The sequence below is a fragment of the Miniopterus natalensis genome, chromosome X, assembly GCF_054644295.1.
Source record: "Miniopterus natalensis isolate mMinNat1 chromosome X, mMinNat1.hap1, whole genome shotgun sequence".
NCBI classification, from domain to species: Eukaryota; Metazoa; Chordata; class Mammalia; order Chiroptera; family Miniopteridae; genus Miniopterus; species Miniopterus natalensis.
In genome coordinates this window covers 95,245,436-95,270,508 of record NC_142103.1, presented here as the reverse complement: position 1 = coordinate 95,270,508, position 25,073 = coordinate 95,245,436, and the positions used below count along the sequence as shown (strand labels likewise).

At 46.2% G+C, this 25,073-nt stretch overlaps 2 protein-coding genes across 5 annotated transcripts in view; one reads left to right on the top strand and one right to left on the bottom strand.

Annotated features, from left to right (window-relative positions):
* CNKSR2 (connector enhancer of kinase suppressor of Ras 2) overlaps positions 1 to 6,436 on the top strand; it is a 236,875-nt gene extending 230,439 nt beyond the window's left edge. For all 4 annotated transcript variants that reach the window (XM_087829499.1, XM_087829498.1, XM_087829497.1 and 1 more), the window contains 2 exons: positions 1,530 to 1,726; positions 4,058 to 6,436. In XM_087829499.1, the coding sequence (XP_087685625.1) occupies positions 1,530 to 1,726; positions 4,058 to 4,273 (413 nt within the window). In that variant the 3' untranslated portion in view covers positions 4,274 to 6,436. The remainder of the gene's footprint in view (positions 1 to 1,529; positions 1,727 to 4,057) is intronic.
* A 1,040-nt stretch (positions 6,437 to 7,476) lies between these two features.
* KLHL34 (kelch like family member 34) lies at positions 7,477 to 9,417 on the bottom strand. Its single transcript, XM_087813402.1, has one exon. It carries the CDS (start codon positions 9,415 to 9,417, stop codon positions 7,477 to 7,479), a length of 1,941 nt encoding a protein of 646 aa, XP_087669528.1.
* Positions 9,418 to 25,073: the final 15,656 nt, after the last annotated feature.

Genomic DNA, 25,073 nt, shown 5'->3' with positions numbered 1-25,073 from the left:
GAACTTTCCAAGGGAAGGACTCAGTAATCATACCGACCAATAGTTGCTAACCTCAGCAGCAGAGCCAAAGATCGAATATGAAACGTAAACGAAGCTACTTTTTAATTGTAAGGGCGATGATCCCTTTAAATTAAGGTACTGTGTTTGTGGGCTTTGGGGGTGGTTTTAGGTACACTCTAAAGAAATTTAAGAATGCTGCATTTTAAGGGAGTCTCACAAATTCATTAACATTTACTGTTAAATACACAGTTGAAATGATTATTAACAAAATTGGCAGTATCAAATTTTTCTTAAGATTGTGGATTCTGGAGCTTGACTACCCAGTTGGAATTGTAGCTCCACCAGTTACTGTAACCTTGACCAAGGTACTTCCCTGCTACGAAATGAAAACCAAGCAGATCTACTCTTAGTTTTCTTGTGAGGATTAAGTGAGATAATGAACATTAAGCATTTACTCTATAGCTTGGCACATACAGATATTAACTAATATTATTACCAATTAGAGAGTCTTTTTGAAGTAAGTCAGAAAGCCTAAAATATTCACAGGGACCACGGTAGAATGAAAAACATTCCGTATTTAATCCTTGGGCCAATACAATTAGTACTCTTCAAATAGGCCTCCGGCTCTCTGTTAAAAGAAACGTGAAACAGCCCTAATGCTATCTACCACCGCAAGCAGAATCCAAGTTCACCCTTGGTGATCATTGCTGAGAAAGATTTGACACCAATATTCAGGCAAAGAACAAGGTGGGAGTTTGTTCAAAATGATCGAAGGTCCTTTCCTCAACTAGTCTCTACGATTTTTTTCACAAAAATATTTCATTGGAGTGTTTTCTTCCCAGGTCTTACAAATGCTAAGTAGCTTCTCTCAGTATGTGCCAGATTCTCCTTAATTTGCATATAAACATATTCCCATCTTTCATTTAATTAAAGCATTATTATTGATAATTCATGATCGTTTACTATATTTACAATGTGGCGGGCATTATTGTGGCAGTCACATGAAAGCTAATAATAATCGATGGCACACTATTGGAAGATTTTTATAATCAAATAGATTCCAATGGATGCCATTCCACTTTATGAAGTCTGGAAAAATGTAAAAATCAGTTTATTGCTAAACCAGGAGAGCTCTATTAATCAGTATTTCTATGCTTACCAATATAACGATAAGGAATATTTCTTGATGTTTTATGATAGTAAATTATGTGCAGGATTGTTTCTGTGTTGTGTACCTTTTGTACTCTAATTCTTTAAACTTAATGGACTCAAGATATATATGGTGATTTGCTACTAAGAGCGTATTTTGTTAATCAAAGCATCCTATTATTTGGTCATTCTAAAACAATTGGCTGCCTGTAGCTAATCTTACCCAGTAAACTAGCGGCTGTGGGTTTGTTGGGAATTTTTTTTTTTTATGTAGTCATTCTTTATCCTGTTTTTTCAGATGATATTTTAGTAGATTTTTGGAGTGTCAAATAACTGTTTATTACACTGGATTCATTTCTCTCTCTTTTTGGACATTGCAGGTGAAAGTAGGGAAGAAAAGTTAGGAGACTCATTGCAAGATTTATACAGGGCACTGGAGCAAGCCAGTCTGTCACTGCTGGGAGAACATCGCATTTCAACCAAGATGGAATACAAGCTATCATTCATAAAGAGGTGCAATGATCCTGTGATGAATGAAAAGCTGCACAGGCTGAGAATTCTCAAGAGCACTTTAAAGGTAAGCTAGGAAATGGGAGGAGAAATTTATTTCAAGGGATTGATTCCCGAATTCACAGGCGATGAGCAGATGCTGTAGATGAAGAAATAGGAAACAGGATGGGGGCGGCTGGGGACGGTACATAAGCAGGAGGAACCTGAAGCTGGGCTGTTCTGACAGCAGAATAAGTGTATTAATAAAGAGGAAATAATCTTAACTTTTCTTAACATCTCAAAGCACTGCCTAAATGTTATGTGACTTAGCTCAGGAGAAAACAGGATGTAATTAATTATTTTTCCCCAAAACTGCATGGCTGCTGTTATTGCTCAGTCTTTCGTTTTCCTAAGACAAGTGCGCCATGTAGTGTAAGTAATACAGTCATCAGAAGGACACAGCATGCGTGCAGAGTGCAGTAGTGGGTGCTAAAAGGGTTTGCAATATTTTGGGACTGTTTCCTGAAGCACATTTGAAATGAAGCCACAGTGATTCGTGTTCCATGTAGAAATTTTGTAATTGTTTGTTCTCTTTACACTATCCGTTCCCAGTGCATATGTTACTTCCCTGTTACACATTTCCACAAGTGCCTACATTGTCTCCCATCTTCTCAGGCCGGGAACAGATTGGGGAGGGGAGGGGAGGGGAGGGGAGGGGAGGGGAGGGGAGGGGAGGGGAGGGGTAGAGGAGCCGAGAGGCAGGAAGTCCCAGGAGGTAGGACAGTGAGCGCCCTCTGCATGTGTGTCTGGTGGGGAGAGGGCCCGCCATGCAAACTCTCCTGCAAGCACCCACTGCTCCCTTAAAAAATCAAAAACAGAAAAAAGCTATCCTATAGAGCAAAAGGTCAAAGGGCTCCTTCGGAAAATATTTCAGATTCATAGTATGTTGCTGAGGTTTTGTGATTTTGAAACATAGGTATCAAAAAGAGAAAAGAGAAAATGCGTTATTTGAAAAAAATGTCCTGTAGCAGGCACTGGAGTTTTCAGAGTAAATCAGCTTTCAGTTGGTATTCATACAAGTACTATTGCAAATCCATGGGACAACCTAATGACCTTCTGGTAACTAAGAGCAAATTTTTTAAAAGATGTATAATATTTGTGAGGATAATTCTGGTGACCAATCCTACTCCAAAGATACCTTTACCCTCTCACCTAACAGACCCCCCCCCCTTCCATTCAGGTCAAAAAGCCCGGTTAGAGCAGCAGGCGTTAGAGCAGCAGGCGGGCCTTTCCAAGTGGGTCAGGCTCACATATTTTAAAGACCTGGTCCTGTCCCTCTTTCTCTCAATCCCTCAGCCCTATCTTTTATGCTCTGTAGATTCCAAAGCAAAACAAAACAAAAACGTTTTCTTCTAGTGGCAAAGAGCATGTTCCATTAGGTGAGTACTGATGAGTCACTGGGTGTGTGACGCTGTGCTCTACTCTGGGGCAAAGCAAGGTGACAAAAAGCCACTGTAAAGAAATGCCCCTCAGAAGATGGTTTGACTTTGGGTGCTGGGCACACAATGCAGTATACAGATTATGTATCATAGAAATGGACACTTGAAACCTACATGGTCTTATTAACCCGTGTCACCCCAATCAATTTAATTTTAAAAAAGAAATGCCCCTCATTGGGAAAAACAAACCATAGAGCTATATATTTTTCAGTGTGGGGAATTAATAGGAAATGGAAACCTCCCATTAGAGGCCTAAGCAACCATGGTGTGTGGTTCCTGGAATCGTAACAGGCCCCTCACCAAGCACGGGGTGACTTAAAACATCCTCGGACCCAGTCCTGCTCACTCTGTCTGGCCCCAAGGACCAAAACAACTGCTTAGGCATGTGGCTGTCTTCTCACCTCAAGCCTGGCTAGCCCAGAAGTGTGTCTTCCCACTTTCTTCAGAACATTCCCTAGATTTCTCTGCCCCTTCTTTGGGCCCATAAAAGACAGGGACTGGCCACCTAGCAGGAAAGAAAGGACAGTGTAAAAAAAGTTAACTTAAAACAAAATGTGGTACGTGCACTCAATGGCAGTGATAATGCGTTATGGGGGCATCGATGAGGGAGAGAACATTTGTTCCAACTGTTGAAGGGAGGCTTCAAGAAATGAGAGGCATTTGAACTGGATCTTAAAGAACGAGGCAAGTTTCCATAGCAGAGATGAAAAGTGAGAAAAAGTAAACCACAGACAGTGGGCAACGCAAGGCGTGCGTGGGGGGTCTCAAAAAGTACGCTAGGATTTTAGTCCAGATAGCTGGGTTTGGATGCAGGAGAGCCATTTCTCATGGGCTTCTTAATTTTTGCCTACTAACTTTGTATTTTAAACTTGAACAGAAGTCTGTCCACATCTTAACTATTGAATCCTTTTACTTTTCAGGCCAGAGAAGGGGAAGTAGCCATTATTGATAAAGTCCTCGACAATCCAGACTTGACATCTAAAGAATTCCAACAGTGGAAGCAGATGTACCTCGATCTTTTCTTGGATATCTGTCAAAACACCACCTCAAATGACCCATTAAGTATTTCTTCTGAAGTAGATGTAATCACTCCCTCTCTAACACACACTCACTCGTACATCGAAACGCACGTGTAAGTGTATTCTGACTTCAGGCCATCTGGTACCTTCTGATACTTTGAACAAGTATATAAGGTAGTTTTTATATCAATGTGTGGACACTTGACAAGCTATACTTCAGTGTTACTAAACTATATGAAACAAACCATATATGGTCATAATACCATTGTCTTTAATGAGCATTTGTATATTTTATATGCAGTTAGTGCTCAGCTTATGTTTACCATGTGCAAAATTAACTGTCTTCAATGATTTAAAATTAACTTTTGGAGACTATTCTGAAGACAGGTGGTCTTCAAGTAGAAAAACACACACAAAATGGCAGTTTTCTATCTAAGGTCATCTTTTCTCCCTTTAAGTTAATTTTATATAAAAAAGACTTCAAAAGTAAATCACTTTTTTTCAGGTGCAGACATCCTTGTGGGTGGGCAAGAATTTCAACCTTTTTTATATTTATTAAAATGTTCTAAGAATTTTCTTAAACATTGCACAAAGTTTAATGCTGTAGTTTTATTTTTGTGAAATGTAGATGCGCCTACAAGAGTTAAGCAAAATAGAAAAGCATCAACATAAGAAAAGTTCAGGTATCTAATATTCGTCTTAATAGTCTATTAACTTGTGAAAGCTGGTTAATGGGAGTACTGTTCCACATCTATGGGGACACTTACTGGTGTATCAGGGCAAAGCTTTGTAAGATGTTTTTGTAACTAAGACCAAAATTGAAGATAGAGCTGCTTTATTTTCTTGGTTTAAATCTTCCTTTATTTTTGTAGTGATGATATGCTGATTGTGTACAGAGGAATTTGAGAGTGGATTTTTTAAAACACACTTAACTCACCCAGAAAGGCAGCTAGCAGATATATATATAAAATTTCAGTCCAAGCTCATGTTTTATAAACTGCAACTCTTAAAAAAACTACAAGGTATAAACTGAAATGAATCAACTTTCCAGTTTCCAGTTTTCCCGCTAGTCCATTAATTAAACTTACGGAATTATACTTCAGGCAGGGAAATAAAAGATGTTTAATTACAGGCTGATGTGTATTATAATAGAGAAAGCAATGTGAAAAAATTACAATGTACCTCTCTCCAGAGGAGCAAGAGGATGACGGCCATTCAGAGATCTTTTACGTTGAATCAAATGAAAGAAACAATTTATAGAGGTTTTTCCCGGCTTCGTGAATTGTTCTGTCAAGTGGATGAAGTCTATGAGAATGTCCTGTTCATATAGTTCCACTTACGAGCATCTCGTTTTGAAAGTGATCACAGCATGACAATGACTGTGCTGCTTTTTAGTGTCTGGCTGCACCACGTCCCAGCCACAATCTGCTGTTTCTTCCGGAGGAAGGGAGCCTCCTTCCTGTCCTGTACCCTAAACTCTACTTCTAATCAGCTTTATCCCGTTGCCTGTACAGCGCAGTGAATGTACTTTCATCTCTAAGAGTTCAGATATAGCCAGTGAATATTTTTGCTGTAGAGGAGAAAGTAAAAACTCCACAGCGGGGATCTTTTTCTTTGCTTTTGAAACCACCAGTGAATCACTGTCGTTTTGCAGACTTTGCACAACTGTACAGGAAAGTGGCCTTTCTACAGCACATTTTCAGTAATCCTATATTTAGTCAAAATGGATGAGAAACCACGTATTAATGTTTGTATGGAATTTTGGGTCCAGTGTAATATTTTTATCATTTAAAAAAAACCTATTTGTAAAAACATTTATTTACTGCATGGATATTGACGCACATTAAATTTGTGGGATTTTGTATATGTAAGACAAACAAAGAAAAAAACCCCTCTTGTCCTAAAATGAAGTGTGCTTGTTACAGGTATTTAGGCTTGTTGATGTTTCCTAGACCAAATGTGTACATTCACTTAACAATTTCTGTACCTGATGGATGGCTCATGAATACAGTGGCCAGGCTGTGCCCTGTAAACGGCAAGCAGTTGGTGGAAAGACTAGCTGTGTTGCTACCAAGCAGCTTATCTTTTTGTAAAGTCGGCTCTGTTGTTTTCAATGGTAAAAATTAAACTAATGAATTTTCAAAGACCTGTGGCTAGCCTAGCATGAAAGAGACCTTTTAACATTATATATCTGTACATTTTATTGCATTAGTTTCCAATCTAGGAGAGAGGCAGCACTGTAAACTGAAGTCAAATAAATTCATGAATCCTTATAAAGCACCTACTTTGTTCACAGAGTTCTCACCCTATTCCTTTGTGATGCAGTGACGCAGCCGCCACCCTCCTTCCCCCTCCCCAGAGAAGAGTTCGGACTTTGCGGCCCCTTTGGTGGCACAAGCCCCCAGTTCCTGTTCAGTACACAAGCGTCTTCTCTGAGCCCCGCAAAATCAGGCAGGTTTCCCATTTCCCTGACATTTCACCTACTCCTTCCTTTCTCTGATTCTTAGGGGAAATTGGGGGAGGAGGGCCAGAAAAATAAGTTGCTTTTTTAAAAAAAAAAAAAAATATATATATATATATAACCTACAGCATGTCTGCAGAATAAGCATTTAAGGAAGATGAAAAAAATAAGGTTTTGTTTTTGTCAGATGTTCCACTTAATGGAGGAGCCCGATTCTTATGGGTAAGGGTTGCTGAAATAAAAGTTAAAAGCAATGAGCCGCCTAAATTCAGGGCGAAAGCAGACAAGGGGTAAGTAAGGGTGAAGGACAGAAAAACTTCAGCCAGGTTATTTTCATAAAAAAGAAGAGATGCTTTCTGAGATCTTTTCCCCTCTCAGCGCCATATTTATATTAAACCAGAGCAGAACCATGGTTCTGGACCGTAAAATCCTGTCTCCTTACTTAACCAAGGCGCTTTCCCTTCACTGTTTATTCAGATAATGCCATCTTCTTGGATTATTTATTACAGCCTTCCTAACTAAGGATTGCCTGGGTCTTGTGTGTAACTTATGGTGCATGTTTCTGGCCGTTTGTTTGGCACAAGTGTAATCACTGTTTAGCGCCTTAGGGAAACACTGTGAGGAGGAAAATAGGGCCATATTTTATTTTTAAAAGCCCACCCCTAGCCTGGCATGAGAATTTCTAGAAATCCCCAGCTCGCCTGAGCTGATTCACATGTCGTCCTATTTGACCCCTCCTGTCTCCCCTTTTCAGCTTAAAGGGAAATGCTCCTCTTGGGCCAAACCCTTGTTTCCCTCCTCCAGCTTCCGAAGCCACTCAGTCCCCAGCGTCCCGTCCTTAGGACAGGCCCCCTTGCTGCTAACCCGCTAAGCCCGACACTAAATCGGCGGCCTCTCCCGCCCCGGCGTCCGTCGCCTCGTCCGCGCCCTCGGCCAGCTGCAGCACCGCGCACTGCAGGCCGCTCCAGGCCCAGGGCAGCGCGCAGCCGATGTCCTCCCAGCGGTCGCGGTCCAGGTCGTAGCCCACCACGTTGCGGGTGGGCACCTGGCGCGAGTCCCGCCACTTGACGCCGCCCAGCAGCAGCGCCGTCTCCTCCACCACGGCCAGCCCGTAGCAGAAGCGGTCGTAGGGCAGTGGCCGCAGCCGAGTCCACTGGTCGGTGCCTGGGTCGTAGCGCTCGATCTCCGAGAAGGGCTCGAAGCGCCCCAGAAAGGCGAACACCGCCCCGCGCAGGGCAGCCATGTGGTGCCCGAAGCGCGCTGTGCCCATAGGCGCCCTCTTGCTCCAGGCCCGCTCCCCCGGGCCCAGGGAGTACAGGTCCCTGAGACTGCTCGTGCCTCCTTCACCTGTCCCTGCCTTGCCCCCGGAGATGTACACGACGCCGCGGTCCCCGACGGCCCCCGCGTGGCCGTGCAGGGCCCGCGGCAGCGCTCCGGCCGCAGTCCAGCGGTCGCGGCGCAGGTCGTACATCTCCACCGAGGCCAGCGCCTCGCCGCCCGCGCCCAGGCCCCCGACGGCCAGCAGCCCCTCGCCCACCGCGCCGCACCAGAAGTGGGCCCGCGCTTCCCGCATAGCGGGCACGGCCGTCCACGCGTGGAAGCGCGGGTCATAACGGTGCACTTGGGCCGTGACCGCCCGCGGGCCGTCGGCCGGGGGAGGGGAGGCGCCGCCGGAAGGGCTCTCGCCGCCCAGGACGAACAGGAAGTTCCCCGCGGCGCACACGCTGTGCCCCAGGAGCGGTGCGGGGAGCTTGGTAAGGCTGCGCCAGCGGTGGTTATACACGTCGAAGGCCACCACGTCCTGGGTGAGCTCCCACTCCTCGTCCTCCTCCTCTTCCTCCTCCAACTGCTCCTCTTCCCCCTCTGGCTCCACTGCGGCCCCCCTGCCCGCCCCCTGGGGAACCGCGACCTCCTCAGTCACCGCCTCCCTTGCCCTGCGCCCCCCCACCAGTAAGATGCGGGTTTGCGGGCTCCGGACGCTGGTCTGCTCGCCCTGCAAGAGCGGCTGGCGCGAGGGCGCCCTGTGGTAAGTGAGGGCCTGGATGATGAGGCCTTTGACGCGAGCGGGCAGCACGAGGCCGGAGCCAGAGTACACGGGCCCCAGCACGTCGGGGGGCACCAGGCCGAAGCGGACGCGCTCCAGGAGCGCGGCGCAGTGGGCCAGGCGTTCGGCCTTGGGCTCCTGTCGCAGCCAGGCCAGCGCCAGGCCCAGCAGCCGGGCCTCCGGCACCCGCGCCACATCGGGGGCACCCAGGACGGCCCTCAGCGACGCGGGGTTGAGCTCCAGCAGCCCTACGGCGCCGGCTCCGCGAGCCAACAGCTCGCGCAGGTTGCGCGCGATATAGCGCTCGGCTGCGTCCAGCGTGTGCGCCAGGCCGAAGCGCGCGGCCACGTTGGCAGCGAAGCAGCAGTTATCCGGAGCCAGCAGGCGCTCCAAGTAGCGGCCGCACAGCCCCAGGGCCTCGGTGACCTGCAGGTAGCTGGCGGCCTCCAGCGTGTCCTCCACGGTGTCCATGGAGAGCGGTAGCCAGGCGGTGTAGATGAAGTCCAGCAGACGCTGCAGGCCGGCCGCCGACGGCACGTGCAGGTGAATCACGCGGGCCCGGGATTCCTGGGTGTGGCTCTTGAACAGGGCCCTGAAGTAGTCGCTGGAGCAGGCGAGGAGAGACCTGTGCGCCGGGAACTCGCTGCCCTCCGTTTCCAATGTGACGTCGCACAGGAAGCCCTCGGCGCGCAGGGCCTGGTAGCCGGTGAGCAGCGCGGCGCCATGAGCTTTGCAGTAAGATAGGAAATAACTCATGATGCCCGGGGCGGGAAGCGGCCAGGCGGGGACTGGGGCCAGCCGGGCGTGGCCGGAGGCATCCTGGGACCCCACGCGCGAGCTTCAGGGGCCCATTTTTTCCTGCTCAGCTTAAAGCCAGGAGCTCCTCCATCGGGGTTCGCAGATCTCCCCGTATCCCTCTTTGAGCCAATTCGGTCGGGGAACTGCTTCCAGAAGCTCCTAGTGGTGGAGGGCACGGAGTCTGGAGTCTTCCAGAGAGTGCAGGGTTTGGTTTCTGCGGCTGCCAGCCCGTTACCCAAAGCCCCCACACCAGCCCAGCTTGGGGAGCCCACACCTGCGCGCCAGGGGCCTCGGTGGCCGCGCACCATCACCTGGAAGGGCCGAGCTGCGAGTGGACCTACTCCCGGAGGTGCTGGATCTCCGACGGCCCAGATGCGCAGATGTCGCCCGGCTGGGGGCGTCCCGGGAGTAGAAGGCGAGGGCTCTGACCTCTCGCGGGTGGACAAGGAGGACGGGTCCTGCGGGCACCCGCGAGGGCCAGGGACTACTGGCTACGGGGCAGGGGGTGGTGAGCTTGTTCCGAGCCGAGGATCAAATCAAAGCCTGGGGGATTAGGGCGGGGGGGTGCGGGTCAGCGCGGCCGGTCGGAGGCGTGATTGGGTGCCGCACATAACAGGCCAGTAGCTCACAGCGACAGGAATAGCGCGCCGCCTGGGCCTCCCCTGCGCGCCCCGCCCCGCGCCGCGGCTGCTGGACGCGAACCGAGGGCCCGGCTACCAGGGGAAGCGGCCGGGGCCTGGAACCTGACTCCGGTGACCCGGAGAGCCGCCGGTCTCCAGGGGGTCCCGGAAACCCGGCTGGGGTTTGGGGAGAAGCGTTCACTGGAAAGGCAAACCCACCCCATCCCACCCCCCGCCGTGCCCCAGTGTCTAACGGTGTCCGGGGAGGGGCGCCCGGCTGGGCTGGAGGAGTGTCGACCCCCGGCGTCCCAGGAGGGAAGCCTGGGCTCCCAGCTTTCTGCTCTAAGGAGGCCCCAGTGAACCCGGCGGGACCGAGGACTTAGCGGCGACTTTGCGCGCCGACACCCCGGAGGCCGCGGTGCGCACGGAGCCGCTGGCGGGAACCACGCCCCGGCGCACCCAGCTCCAGCCCGCGGCGCTGGGTAACTCGCCCTCGCCGCGCTCGGCTTCCGAGCTGCCGCCGCACTCCGTGCCTTTCCCGCTCGCCTCACATTCCGCATTCGGGATTTGCTCCCATCCTGGCCCCCTCCCCCAGCGGGGCGCCCCCTTCCTGTTCTTGGGCCCTGCCCGGCTCATCCCTTGTCGGAGCGCACAAGGAAATTGTAGGTGACTTGAGTTTTCTGCCTTTGAATGACCACTTGCTTTAAGAAAATAATTCGTTCCGGTTTCTCTCCCCGATTTTCCAGGCTCTGCCCTAATTACTGCCTGCTGTATCTTCCGGGCCAGAACGAGGTAATGGGCGGTAAGGCTGCAAAGCCCAGTAGAGGCTGGAGTTTCCGAGCGCCCCCCTCCCCCCCATGAAGTTATTTTTATAAGATGCACCCAGCACTGAAATGATAACTAAAACCACCCCAATCTTGAGACGTTAAGAAAATGTTTCTCCCATCTCCTCCGTTCTGCTCTTAAACAAGTAAATAATCACTGTAACTTTTCTTGCCAATTCGGAAGCTACTCTGTGTTTTGCTTTCATCTAGAATGGATTTTTCTATTTTGTAATGCAACCCCTCTGGCAACCTGCTTTAAGTGAATCTTTTGAGGGTATCTGAAATAGCTTGCATTTCTAACAATTGGGGTTATATTTAATAGGGGGAAAAGCCCAAGAAACGATAAAATTCTATCATTTTTTTGCCTGATATGCCATCAGTACTTACAAGGTCTCCAATTAGAAACAATTCTGGAAGTGCATAAAAGTATTAGTAAAATGCTTTCTTGTCAAAGATGGAACTACCTTATGACTTAAATTAGCCAAATTATAAAATGCAGGCAGGGGTTCAGGTCAAGGGCTTGCTTAAAACTCCAGAGGCTAAAAGTAGTCCAATTTGAATTCCTAATGTTAGAGCTACAGATGGGTTCATGGTCGATTTCTCTTTGTTAAGTACTAAAATTCTTAGTGCAAATGTAAAATACCAGTGTGGTTCACTGTGCACGGATCTGAATGGTGATATTAAATGGTCTTTACTCAACCTAATAGAATTTTGCTAGAAGGAATATTTAAGATCCTTTAGCCAAACTCTCTCCCTTTACTCCACAATTTCTTGTTTTTCTTTTCAAACAAATGTGGCAAATAAGTCCCAGAGAGAGTACAGTTTGTCTGGGTGACTTGGATATTGAGTTACGAAATCTGGAGTCTAGGGCTCCCTCCCTACTACATTATGTGACCTCATGTATGATAAAAATAAAATAGTGCAACACAATTTACTTAAACCAAATTTCAAAGTGATAAAGTTTAAATACAGCTATTTAAACTGCATATTTTTAACCCCAAATAGGATCAGACCTGTCCATCACCATGCATTCAGGTTGAATTCAAAATGTCACATTTGAGAATAAAATGCTGGGGAAGACTTTAAACTCTTGACATCAACCATCCAGTTCTACACACCAAGTACGTGTTCATTGCTGGCCCAGCATGCCACCTTAACATGTTTTGCCATTGAGGATATAATGAACTGTGTCAACTGAAAAAATTTTCACATTGGGTATGTTTACAAGGTCATGTTTAGAAAATGTAACTGTCAGTTCATCCAAGAGCATTGTTGTCCTTTGAGTAATGTTTATGGAAAATATAAATACTTTAATTTCCGTGCAATATTAAGCATGCTAAGATTTTTTAGTTCTGGCAGGTGTGTGTTAAGTTGGGTCACCTAGAAGCAGGTCCTGAAATCCAACCTGAACGCATGGTGACATGCAAATGTGACAGGATCTGATCGTTGTGTTGAAAATGATCTATCAACCCCTGGAGGACAGGGGCTGTTTCTTGACCTTTGCATCTCCAGCCCCTTTCAGGTCTTTGGCATAACTAATGCTGAGGTGAACAGATACAGGGAATGGCAACATGGGTGGGAGGAGTAACGAGTTATTAAGAGGAACTTGACTGGGACAATTGCATCTTTGTCTCCGGCTCCCTTTCTTCCTTTCACACAGCTGGAGTTGAAGACACATCCTGTTAAGGCTGTGAGCTAACATCCCTAGGAATCAGGTGGGTGACTGTGGGTGGCCTCTAACTGGGAGGTCTAGGTGGACTCAACTCTTCTGAAAAGGCCCAACCGCCTCATGCAGCCACCGTTACAACCTGGTGCTGCCCTGCAGCCAGAGTTCTTTACCTACACAGCCCCCTACGGCTGTCACCTCCCGTCAGACACAGGGCCCCGGGTGCCCCTGCAGCCCCTCCATGCGGCCCAGCTACACACTCCGGCATGCCTGTTGGGACCCTGAAATTTGCCCTGAATCCCCCACCCCTTGTCGGGACTGTGGCCTGCTGTCCATGATCCCTTCCATATGTTGCACCTCCTGTGAGAGAACCTAGAACAAAAGCCCTCCAAGCACCCACCTCACTTCCCACATCAAGGTGGCACTGCTAGCTAGCCTGGGCACTTCACTGTCCCTGATTGGCACTACCTAGCCAAACCTAAATTCCATAGTTCTCACCTGTAAAATAATTGTATGAGTTGAAGAGATCCAAAACTACAAATGTTCATGTACAATGGGCACTTAAAATATTTTTTGCAAATGTCCTTTTTTGGGGGGGGGTAACAGCTTTATTGAGATATAATCCACATACTATACATTTTAAAAATACAGTTCAGTGGTTCTTAGCATTTTTACAGAGTTGTGCAACCACCGCCAGAGCCTAATTTTGGAACATTTTCATCACCTCAGAAAGAGACCCCATACCCTCTGTCATTACCAGCCCCCAAACACTAAGCAACCACGTATCTACTCTCTTGGAATCATACAATATGTGGTCTTTTGTGACTGACTTCTTTGACTTAGCATAATGTCTTCAAGGTTCACCCATATTGGAATGCACTGTTGAGGAAGAAAATAACTATATATAATAACAGCATTGGGAATCTTTTCTCAAAACCATAAAACTCTAAAATGTGCCTGTTTGATATTTAGGATCCAGTTTGGGGCAGGTTAACTCTTTATCACCTATCATTACTGGCTCCTTTATGCTTCCTTCCAACACATGGCTTCTGGCAACCTCCATGGAGAGCCTATTATTAGAAATTGACTCATTAACTAAGCTAATTGTGAAAATGTGATTACAAGCAGTAACAGACATGCATTAGAAAACAAATCCCATGTTATCTTCACCCTCTTCCAAGACCTTTTTTTGTGTGTGTGTATGTGAAATGTATTTTATCTTTGTGACATGCAATTCAGCAAAAGGGTTCCAAGGGGAGAGTGTGTGTGTGTTAATCATGAGCAATTTTGACATTCTGGACCAGCTGACAGCTTAAGGAGCAGTGTGGTGGGTGAGGAAGGACTGGGCTTTGGGGTCAGACAGACCTGGGCTCCAATTTCAGATCTGCCTCAGGTGACTGTAAGCAAGTGACTTAAATCCTATGAGTGTCATTTTATTATTTTAAAAAGGTTACTGACTCTACACTCATAGCACTATTAAAATTAGAATATATATGACTGCTCTTGCCACGGGTACACAAAACAGAGGTGAGTTTTTCCTTTGTCTACCTCCTTCGGCTAAAGCCTTCTGGACACTCATAACGCGGGAGCCCGAGCAGTCAGGAAATGTAACAGAGCGGCGGTTCTCAGTGGTCCCCTGCAGTTTCACCTGGGAACCTCCTAAGAAGTGTAAGCTCTTGGCCCAACTTCAAAGCTACGGCACCAGAGCCCAGCGGCCTGCTTCAACAAGCCCTCCTGGTGGTTCTGATGCTCTCAGAAGTGTGGCCGAGGATTGTTAGGAATTCCTGCTCATTCCGAATTCACTATTCTCAATTTGTTACGGATGTGCTGTCAATATCCCTACCCCCACAAAAGAGGAAGCTCACTAGCTCCAAAAGGTCAGAGGTCAAAGACTCAGATGGGAAAAAATAGTGGCCTCTGCCCCATGTCACAGGACTGGTCACATTCACAAAAACAGATTGTGTGCCTGTTTGATTTTCTGTACCCCCCCACAAGATGATATTAACAGCAGGCCACTGAAGATGATGAAAATGATGACTCGGTAACCAACACATTTTCCCAAACAAGGTTTCATTGAATACTCAGATCAGGAGGTACCGGTGACCCCAATTTCCTGTTTGGATGCCACATTTTAAGAGGTTGGGGACTGGAAACATTCTTTCTCATGTAGGGAGCAGGTGAAGGGGCTAGAGATTTTAGTCCAAGAGAAAAAGACCCTCTGGTGGTTAAATGATCGCTATTTTAAACTTTGAGAAGTGGGTAGAGGTGATCTTGTGGCCACAGAAGGCAGACCCAGGACTAGTAGGTAGACGTTACAAAGAGAAATTTGACCACAGCATAAATAAGGAACTAGCAATTTAGAGTCTTGAAAGAAACCATACAAGTAGTAGAATGTGCCAGGCCATAAGAAAGTACCCGAGGCTTGGAGAAGCTAGGGAACCTGTACAAAGTGACACAGTTTAGTAGACAGAGTCTCCCACCTGTGCACACCTGTCCCGGCCCTTACACTCCCAGCAGACAGCACCTGCGTCCCCTTGTGGGCAGACACCCTTGGGCCCCTGGAGCCCAGCCTGCCTGTGCACGTGAACAAAAGCACCCACAAATTTATATCTCCCAGCAGTGACCCTGGGCCAACAACTGATGAGCAGGGTGGCAGCTCCCTTTCCAGGTGCTCCCCTATGGGATTGAGCCACAGCCATCTTCTGTGGGACCCTGCTTGGTGTCACACACCTGCTTTGACCCCCTTCCCTTCCTAGTCTCACCCCCACACACACATCTGTCTTTTCTGGGAACACTTACTAATAATTGACTTTCACAGGAATCCTCATCTCAGAAGGAATCTCTGCCTGCCTCTGAGTAACCCAGCCCAAGACACACAGCTGGTAGGCTTCTCAGAAAGGAGTGGCACATACTACATCACAAAACGCCATCCGTCACCCACTTGCAGACATGTACAGAACACACCAGATGTGCTCTATGGACAGCAATGTGTGCCCAGTGGCAGACAGGGACCTAGAAGCCAGGCATCTCCCCTCCACCCCTTGGGGCTTTCAGGGTTCTTGTGGAGAACTACATGAACTCCAGGGTCCTTTTAAGTCCAGCACACCAACTGGCCCCTGAAGTCCCGTTTTACTTCTTCCTTTCCAATGTGGATGCCTTTTATTTCTTTTTCTTGCCTAATTGCTCTGGCTAGAACTTCCATGTTAAATAGAAGTGGAAAATGCTGGGAAGTGCTGTAACAGGAAAAACAGCAACAAGTGAAGTTACCCATGCAGTCATATTCTCGGATTAACATAAACAGTATAAAGGAATTTTGCAAAATACTTCTTTCACCCACAAATCCTTGGAGATGAAGACAAAAATAAGTGAGCCCGGCCGGGCGTGGCTCAGCGGTTGAGCGTTGACCTGGGATCCAGGCGACTGGGGTTCGATTCCCAGTCAGGGCACATGCCCAGGTTGCGGGCTCGATCAATGACTCTTATCATTGATCTTTCTCTCTTTCTCTCCCTCTCCTTTCCTCTCTCTGAAATCAATAAAGATATGTTGTTTTTTAAAAAAAGATGTTTTTGTTTGTTGTTGTTTTTTTAAATAGTGCTTATTGAGGGGAAAGGTATCAAAGAGGAGTAGTAAAGCGCGTGCAGTCCCCCCGAACTTGCATTCTCCCAGTGCTTGCCATGTTCCAGCACAGAGGCCCTTCCCTCCCCAGGATGCTCCACATACTGTGTTTCTAGGTTCAGGAGGCCAGGGGACATCAACACAATGATGTAACATAGCAGAAGCTTCTTGGGTGGACGAGTGGCCTTGTTAGAAAGAGGAAGCATTCAGACCCAGTAGCTGGTATCAGCCTGTCCTTTCACTGAGGTAACCAGGCCAACTGAGCCAGATTGTCCCTAAACTCCTGCAAGTAGGGAAGACGTCACCCCCCAGAACCATCAAAATGCGTCTGCCTTCACTGGTTTTTGATGCATCTAGAGCTGAGACCAAGTTTCTCAAAATTGCTAGATAATCTGGGTTGCCACGACCGGTTTCCTCCACCAAATAGGAAATAAGAGCTATTCCTCCACTTTGGAAACTCATCACCCATTATGTGGAAACCCAAGATTTCCCACAAGGCCTTGCTCAAAGGACAGCTTGTCCAAAGTCTTCCCTTCCATTGGCAGCTTTTCATCCTATTCAGCTGGAGGCTCTTCCAGCCCCACCATTCTAACTGGATGATGCCAGTGATGGGCTTGGAGACTCACTCCAGCTCCTTGTCGGGCTCTCCTGGAAACATTTTAAATTTCGAAAACATTTTGGTCATTTAGTTAGCCCTTGATCAGCTATCACAAATCTGCTATTTCTCTGATTTGAGTCTTGGGATCTTACAAAATAACTTTCTATTTGTTTGATGCATTTTATTTATTAACTGATTTATTCTTCCATAGTGAAGTGATGTGTTAAACAGGAAATATGAATAAGGAGTTATATCTCAATTGTCACACCCTAAAATCTGTTGAAGCCAAAAGTCTCCCGACAGCCTTCAGTGGCTTTTCCCGTGGGTTTTTCTTCTCACGGGAATTTCTTTTATGATAAGCTTAACATTTCTCCAAAGAAAATGTTACAATACCAGAAACTTCAAAGTTGACATTTACTTGGTTTTTACAGGAGGAGTATTTAAAATTTACACAAGGCTTACATCTGAACATCTTCAAGCTTTGTAGGTATGAACCTCAAAGGGTAACTCTAAAAGCAAAACTTAAGGCCACTGCATTTTCACAGGTAAATAGAAGCATGTCCAGATGACTGGCTCTAAGTCAATATGCTCAAATCCCTGGAGCCTCGCTGGGTTAATACCCCAGGGGCCACCTGCTAGCCAGGAGAAGCACATTGAGTGAGCCACACACCCAGCATGCGATTCACCACAAGGAGCAACACCTGAGCAGATAACTATTTACACCTCTGTCCCATAAAACTTACCCAGAGACTCCCTCAGGATCTTGCGCTAATAGTTTAAAGGACACTGTGCCATGGACTCATCCCCAGCCTTTCATAATGAAATGGTTTTGCAAAGTAAAAACATTTGACCACACCCCTCCTAATAGTGGTCCTGCTCTTCACAGTTATCCTTTGTGAGAAAAGGAGAGCAAAAGCTTCTATGTCCTTGACAACACACACAAAAAACTGGTTTTGAAAATCTAAACGAAACAAGACAAGGAAGTGTAAAAGAGAAAATAAAAACTGTCCACATTTCCACATGCAGAATAAATTGTTAATATCTCAGCATATTTACATCCATGGCTTTCTCATTCACTCTCTCTCTCTCTCTCTTTTATTTATTTATTTATTTTAATTTATCTTTATGGTTGAAAGTATTACAGGTGTCCCACTTTTTTGCCCCCAATTGACCCCGTCCACCTCACTCCCACCCCCTCCTCAGGCCTTCAGCCCGTTATTAACTGTGTCCATGGGTTATGCACATATGCATATAACTTCTTTGGTTAATCTCTTCCCACCCTCCACCCCCCTTCCCTCTTTCCTCTGAAATACGATCATCTGTTACATGTGTCAGTGTCTCTGGATCTATTTAGTTCGTCATATTCTTCTGTTCATTAGCTTCTTAAAGAAGACCCTTCAACATTTCCCGTAGTGCTGGTCTGGTGGTGATGAACTCCTTTAGCTTTTTCTTAACTGTGAAGCTGTTTATCTGACCTTCAGTTCTAAATGATAGTTTTGCTGGGTAGAGCAATCTTGGTTGTAGTTCCATGTTTCTCATCACTTTGAATATTTCTTGCCACCCCCTTCTGTCCTGCAAGGTTTCTGTTGAGAAATCAACTGACAGTCGTATGGGTGCTCCCTTGTAGGTAACTAACTGCTTTTCTCTTGCTGCTTTTAAGATTCTCTCTTTGTCTTTAACCTTTGGCATTTTAATGATGATGTGTCTTGCTGTGGGCCTCTTTGGATTCCTCTTGTTTGGGACCCTCTGTGCTTCCTGGACTTGTAAGTCTATTTCTTTCCCCAGATAGGGGAAGTTTTCTGTCATTATTTTTTATTTTTTCAAATAGGTTTTCAATTTCTTGCTCTTTCTCCCCTTCTTGCACCCCAATAATACGAACATTGGGCCTCTTGAAGTTGTCCCAGAGGCTCCTTATACTATCTTCAGATTTCTGGATTCTTTTTTCTTTTTGCTCTTCTGGTTGGGTGTTTTTTGTTTCCTCATGTTCCAAATTGCTGATTTGATTCTCAGCATCCTCTACTCTACTGGTGACTCCCTGTAAATTATTCTTCATTTCAGTTCGTGTAGCCTTCATTTCAAATTGGTACTTTATTATGTCATCGATTTTCTCAGTTATTTCCCTAATAGTCTGCTTAAACATCCTTATAAACAAAATTCTGAACTCTGTATCTATTAGCTTGCTTGGACCTAATTCATTTAGTTCCTCTTCCAGAGATTTCTTCTGTTCTTTCCTTTGTGACATGTTTCTTTGCCTCCACACTTTGGCTGCTTCCAGGTGTTTGTTTGTATGTATGAGGTAGATCTGCTGTGTCTCCTGGAATTTGTAGAGTGTCTTTGTGTAGTAGGTATCCTGTAGGGTCCAGTGGCTCAGCCTCCCCAGTCCCCTGAGCTGGGCCCTCTAGGTGCTCCCCTGTGTGGGCTGTGTGCACTGTCCTGTTGTAGTTGAGCCTTGGTTGCTGTTGGCATCACTGGCAGGAACTGACCCTCAGGCCAGTTGGCTGTGAGGACCAGCTGCAACTACAGCCAAAGAGCTGCTGTGCTGGAGACACCCCTATGGAGCAGGATTTACTTCAGTGGGGCTTTGGTGTTCACCAAATGCGCCCCTTGAGTGTCACTCGTGGCTGTGGTTGGGTTGTAATCCAGGGTAGTCGAGTCTGACCCCCGGGTGCACTGTCTCTGGGGACTCCCAGGAGGTGCAAAGTCAGCCTGTGCCAGTGCCTTGCCCAGGGCCACCCAACATGAGCTACACAGCAAACCGCAGTTGGCTGCTCCTTGTGCTGGGCTTGGAGGTGCCCAGGAGAGGCCCAGCTATGAGCCAATGCAGCTGCCGCTAGTGCCAGGCCTGGGGCCTCTTATCAAGCCGCATGGGGCAGCTGCTGCCTGTTTGAGAGATTTTAGGAAAGTCCTAAGCATGAGGCTCGAGAGGCCACTTGCACAGAAAAGCCCCTGGAAATGGCCCGGATGAGCTGCAGGTGGGGAGGGGCGGGGCCTCTGGGAGTCACGGGGCGGGGCCAAGGGTGAGGGTCAGGTGCTGGCGATTCAAATATGGCGCCTGCCCGCCGGCTGTGCTGGGAGGACTCGCCACAGGAGCCACGGCCTCCGCCAGCCCTTCTGCCCGGGAGGAAGCCGCCCTCCGCCTCTCGCCCGAATCTCAGGCAGGTTAGTTCCTCCCCGAGTGTCCCGGGTCCCTTCAGGCCGCTGCCCGGCGCTGGGCTCAGAGGGAGCGTCCGAGTGAGTCCGTGCCGGGCCCTTAAGAGGAGCTGCTGGGGCTCCCGCAGCCTCCGCGACCCTCAGGGACAGTCCCCGCTGGTTTCACAGCCCGAAGGTGTGGGGACATCTCTTCCTGGCCCTGGAGCCCTGGGCTGGGGCCTGCTGTGGGGCTGGGACCCCTCGCTCCTCTGGGAAAGCCCCACCGCCGAGATTCCCTCCCGGGTTTCCCTGCGGCCCCGGGTGTGGGCCCGCGGCCGTGTCTCCACCATTAACCCCCAATCCGCCCGCGTCTCCCCCTCCTACCTGTCTCAGTGCTGCCTCAGCTCCCTGGTTGTTGGCTTCTGTTCAGCCAGGTGTCAGGAGGCTCTGAGCGATGGTGGTTCTGTATTTTACTTGTGATTTTGATGTGGCTGCGGGAGGCGGCGGGTGTAGCTGTGACCTACGGCCGCCATCTTGCTTCCTCTCTCTCTTTTTAAAAGATATGTCTTTATTGATTCCGGAGAGAGGGAGAGAGAGAGAAGCATCAATGATGAGAGAGTCCTTGACCGGCTGCCTCCCGCACGCCCCCTGCTGGGGATGGAGCCCGCAACCCGGGCCTGTGCCCTGACCAGGAATCGAACCGTGATCTCCTGGATCCTAGGTCAATGCTCAACCGCTGAGCCACACTGAGCTTACCTAAAGAAAAATTAGTCTTCTTTCGTCAACATAATACATACTTATTTTGAAGAATTTTGATAGTTTAAAAAAGTATAAAGTTAAGGAAGTTGACATTCACCCACAAAACACCATCCAGAAGCAATTATCACAGACATTAGGTGAGTTCCAGACAAGGGCTGAGGCTCACATGAAAAGATAAGTAGACAGGTAAACATATACAGATAGGCTGGCTTTTAAGAAAATGCTAATTCTTAATTAAATAGTTAAGTGCTATTTTAATTAAAGTGTTACTTTTAATTTTACTTGACTACCACAGAAAAAAAGATAAATTGAAGTGAAACTAAAGAATTCCTAATCGATATCTCTTCATCACATGATATTATTTCCTAAGAGACTCCGGAGTTTAAAAAGAAATCTAAATTATCATGAAGCGGTTGGAGTTGGGATTTTTTAACTACCTTTTCCACTTTTAGGCAGAATTGACTCCTTGCTACAAACAATTAGGGTGCTCGTACTTCGCACCACCTCACACCTCTCTTTCCCCACTTTCCAGTGTCCATTGGTTGTATTATTATTTTCTCACTGGTGGTTTAGAGCCTTCACACCCCACCCTGTGACGGCTGACCTGTGAAGTCTTGTGACTGATCCTTCCTGAACTCCGACGATGGGTTTCTGGTGCTTCTGGTGTTTCCCACCTTCTGCAGTGTGTAACTGAAGCCCCCGGTTCCGGCCACATTAACACCACTAACACTGGCCCCTCATGTGCTGGTGGTGGTAGAGTGGGGACAATTCCCTAGGTTGAAGGGAACTTATTTCACTGTCATTCCCCCCACACTTACATTTCTCACCCAACCAGGTAAAGTGTCCTTCTTTCCTCCTGGCACCTTCCATAATTCATAATGGTGGGGCTTGTCACTTTAAAGAGAAATAGCATCATAAAAGAGAAGAAAACCATGGCTTAGGAAAAGTGTATGAAATATTTCAAAGGACAAAGCAAGGAATTTATCTAATAAAAGACAGTCCTGATGAGGTACAAAACCATCAGAGGAAATTTTGCTGTTAGGTAACACGGAAATATATCAATAAAATACACAGCATGGGGTGGAGGGATGGTGGGAAGGAGACCTAGGAAGATCAGTGACAATACTTTTAAGCTAATGAGTATTTTAGATTTAAAGTCTGCAAAAAGTAACACCAGACATTTCTCTGTCCTTCCCTACCACCCTGTATATACGGTTCTGGGATGAATAAAATCTCATCCCTAAATTAATATTTTAAAATGATGATTGATTTATTTACATGTATGTTTTAAGAAACATCTGTCTTCAAAAATAAACAAAAAACATTCAGCAATTCCAGTTTCCCCAAAGCACTCATTTTTTAGAAAGTCAGGGAAGAATGATTCAGATGCCCTGGAATATAGTAATGCCAAGATCTATTTTCCATCTCACTGGAAACATCCCATTTTTGAAGGACTGACTGCCCCAATGCTCCATTCAGAACTGTCTTTGGTGTGGTAGGCCGCTTTCTAAGATGGCCTCAGTGATCCCTGCCTCCTCATGTGCATGCCTTTGTGCATTCCTCTTACCTTGAGTGTGGATGGGACCTCAGACTTGCTTCTACCAAAAAATACATATATGTGGCAAAGGTGATGGGATGCCACTTTCATGATTAGGTTACAAATGATTGCAATTTCTGTCTTGCTAATTTCTATTGACTTTTCAGTTTCCAGGTTTTGATGGACCAAGTGGCCATGTGGGAGAAGCTAAGAGCAAGCAGCCTCAGCCAACAGCCAGCAGGGGACAGAATGCCTCCCACCACAGAGTAAGCTTGTAAACAGGTCCTTTTCCTAACACACATCCAGACGAGACTGTAAACCCAGGGCTGCCAACACCTTGATTGCAACCTCAAAGACTGTGAAGCCATGCCCAGGCTCCTGACTCACAGAAACTGTAAGATCGTAAATGTGTGTTGTTTTAAGTCACTAAGACATGGGATATTTTGTTATACAGCAGGCGATAACTAATACAGTTGGATTAGCACACACTATTCCACACCACCTCTAGGCAGTTCACCCTCATGGAGAATCACTAAGCCAAGGCAAAGCATGTGAGAATATGAAGAGTAGTTACAGGGAGTTTACAAGGAGAGAGTGCAGTTAATGTAGCACAGATTTGTAATTCAATTGGCTGTGACACATCACCATTGCTTAAAATTAACATTTTATCTCAGTAACTTACACCTGTTTCTTTTATTCCACACTCTTCTTACTATATTCTCAGTACAATTTTTTTAAATTATTGCTGGAGTAGCTTCAATGTATAACTACAGATAAATGGCCAGTCAGGAGCAATTAAGACAGTTCTAGCTTTTGATAGTAACGTTGGGATGCTCTTGTTGATTTGGCTTCTTGATAGGAATTCCAAAAAAAATTATTTAGCTAAATTTTTCTATTTTTTTACTTGAGTTTTCAGCATACCTCTTACCTTCAAACAGTTTAGTTCTAATACATGTTCTCATAAAATTTACTTCAAAATCCTGTCTTTCAAATGAGGAAAATAATACATCTCTCAAACATGTCAGGGTATTAAAGATGATGCTTAAGGTAGCATGGAACTGAAAACTACTATTAAATTCGATTTTATCACATCTGCTCTTGTGAGCCATTATCCCATCACTCTCTTACCCGGACTCTGGATTATCCACAGCCACCCAGAGAACAGATAGTTCAAGCTTATCAAGTGTTTCTTGACTGCAAGCAACAGTCACTCTGGTTCATTTAAATGCACACGGAATGATTAAATGGTATCTGGTGGCTATAAAATCCCTAGTTGGGCCAGAAAATATGCTTGGGAGTCTCTGAAGCCAAGAAAGATGCCCCAGATCACAGCCCAGTGCTGGAACCACCCAGATAACCTCAGTGTTATCCCTGGGCCTTGGACACCCTGGGTACCACCATGAAGACCACCACCCTCCTTGGAGAAATGGCTGATTCCAGGCATGGGGCAGGGAAGGCACAAGGTGGACCTGGAGCATCCTGAAGTGCAGAAAGCAAGGAAGTACTCAGAGAGCAATTGGGATACATCAGAAGGACAGGGGCTGGCTGGAAGGGACTCCCGGTGGCTGAACATGGGATAATGTGAGGATCACAGTGAGTAATGATGGTAATAGATTATAGCAAAAGGAGACCACTGAGTCCACAGTGATACTCTATGTAAAAGTGTAAGGAGGAAAGCTCTTTTTTACAAAGGAATGTCAGCTTAGACTTTTAGAATGAATGATAGATTTAGAAAATCACCATTTTACAACCAATAGTGTAATAATTGATTCAGGCAAATGTCATCAAAGGACACTAAAAACAATAAGTGAGAGGTCCAGATATTCGTATCATCTCAAAGTATCACCTCACAGATTACTTATTAATTTCAAAGGAGAAAATATATCTTTACATTAAAGTGATGGTGGACCCCACCTTCAGTAAATGATCAAACTTAGCATCTCTGGGACAAACTGATACCATATGAAAAATGAAAAATAAAAGAATGGGAAAGATATACTGAAAATAAAACTCTCTGGGCATATGAATGCCAGACAAAGTAGACTTTAAGGAAAGAATTATTACTAGAGATAAGACAATCCATAATGATAAGAGAATCATCTCAACAGGAAAGCATAGTGATCCTAAATGTGAATCCACCTCTAGTAACATAGCTTTAAAATTTATAAAGGAAAACTTGACAGAACTAAAAGTAAAGATAGATCAGTAATCGTAGTTGCACAAATTTAAACTTCTCTCTCATTAACTGCTAGAACAAGATGGAAAAAATCAGTAGAGATATTAAAAAACTTAAATACAGGTATACCCTCTTTTCAGAAGTTCACTTCATGCCACTTTTATGAAAGACCTACATCAGTATCTGTTTTTGCTAACTGAAAGAAATCAGAAGAGGATTTTTATTTTTACAAAAATTGGCAAAAATCGAAAATAATGTTCAGGATTTGTTTAGCAGCGAGCCAGCCATTATAGAAGCAGCACAAAGCACAGCAGAGAGAGTGGCCCCGCAGGCAAGCTCCTTCCCATGACCTATACTCAGCATACAGCCACCATCGCTTTGAACTGTGTCTGTGAACATCTGTGCTTCATCTCAGTTTATTTTTTGTGCCTCTGTTAGCAACATGTGTCCTAAAGTATCAGAAAAGCCTAAGAAAGCTTGTAAGGGTATTAGGCTTAGCATAAAACTAGATGTAATTGTTTCGATCTTGGTGAGCAAAATAAAGGCATTGTATGTGTGATCAATTGGCCTGGGACCACCATTTATACTATTTACACACAAAGAGAAAGAATCTCGAAAGCTGCCAGAATTACCATTGGTTCTGTTAGTAACAAAGTGGTCTCTTAACATCCAGCAATGGGTAAAATGGAA

Coding starts and splice junctions, on each gene's coding strand:
- KLHL34 (XM_087813402.1), bottom strand. CDS start 9,417: ATGAGTTATTTCCTATCTTACTGCAAAGCTCATGGCGCCGCGCTGCTC.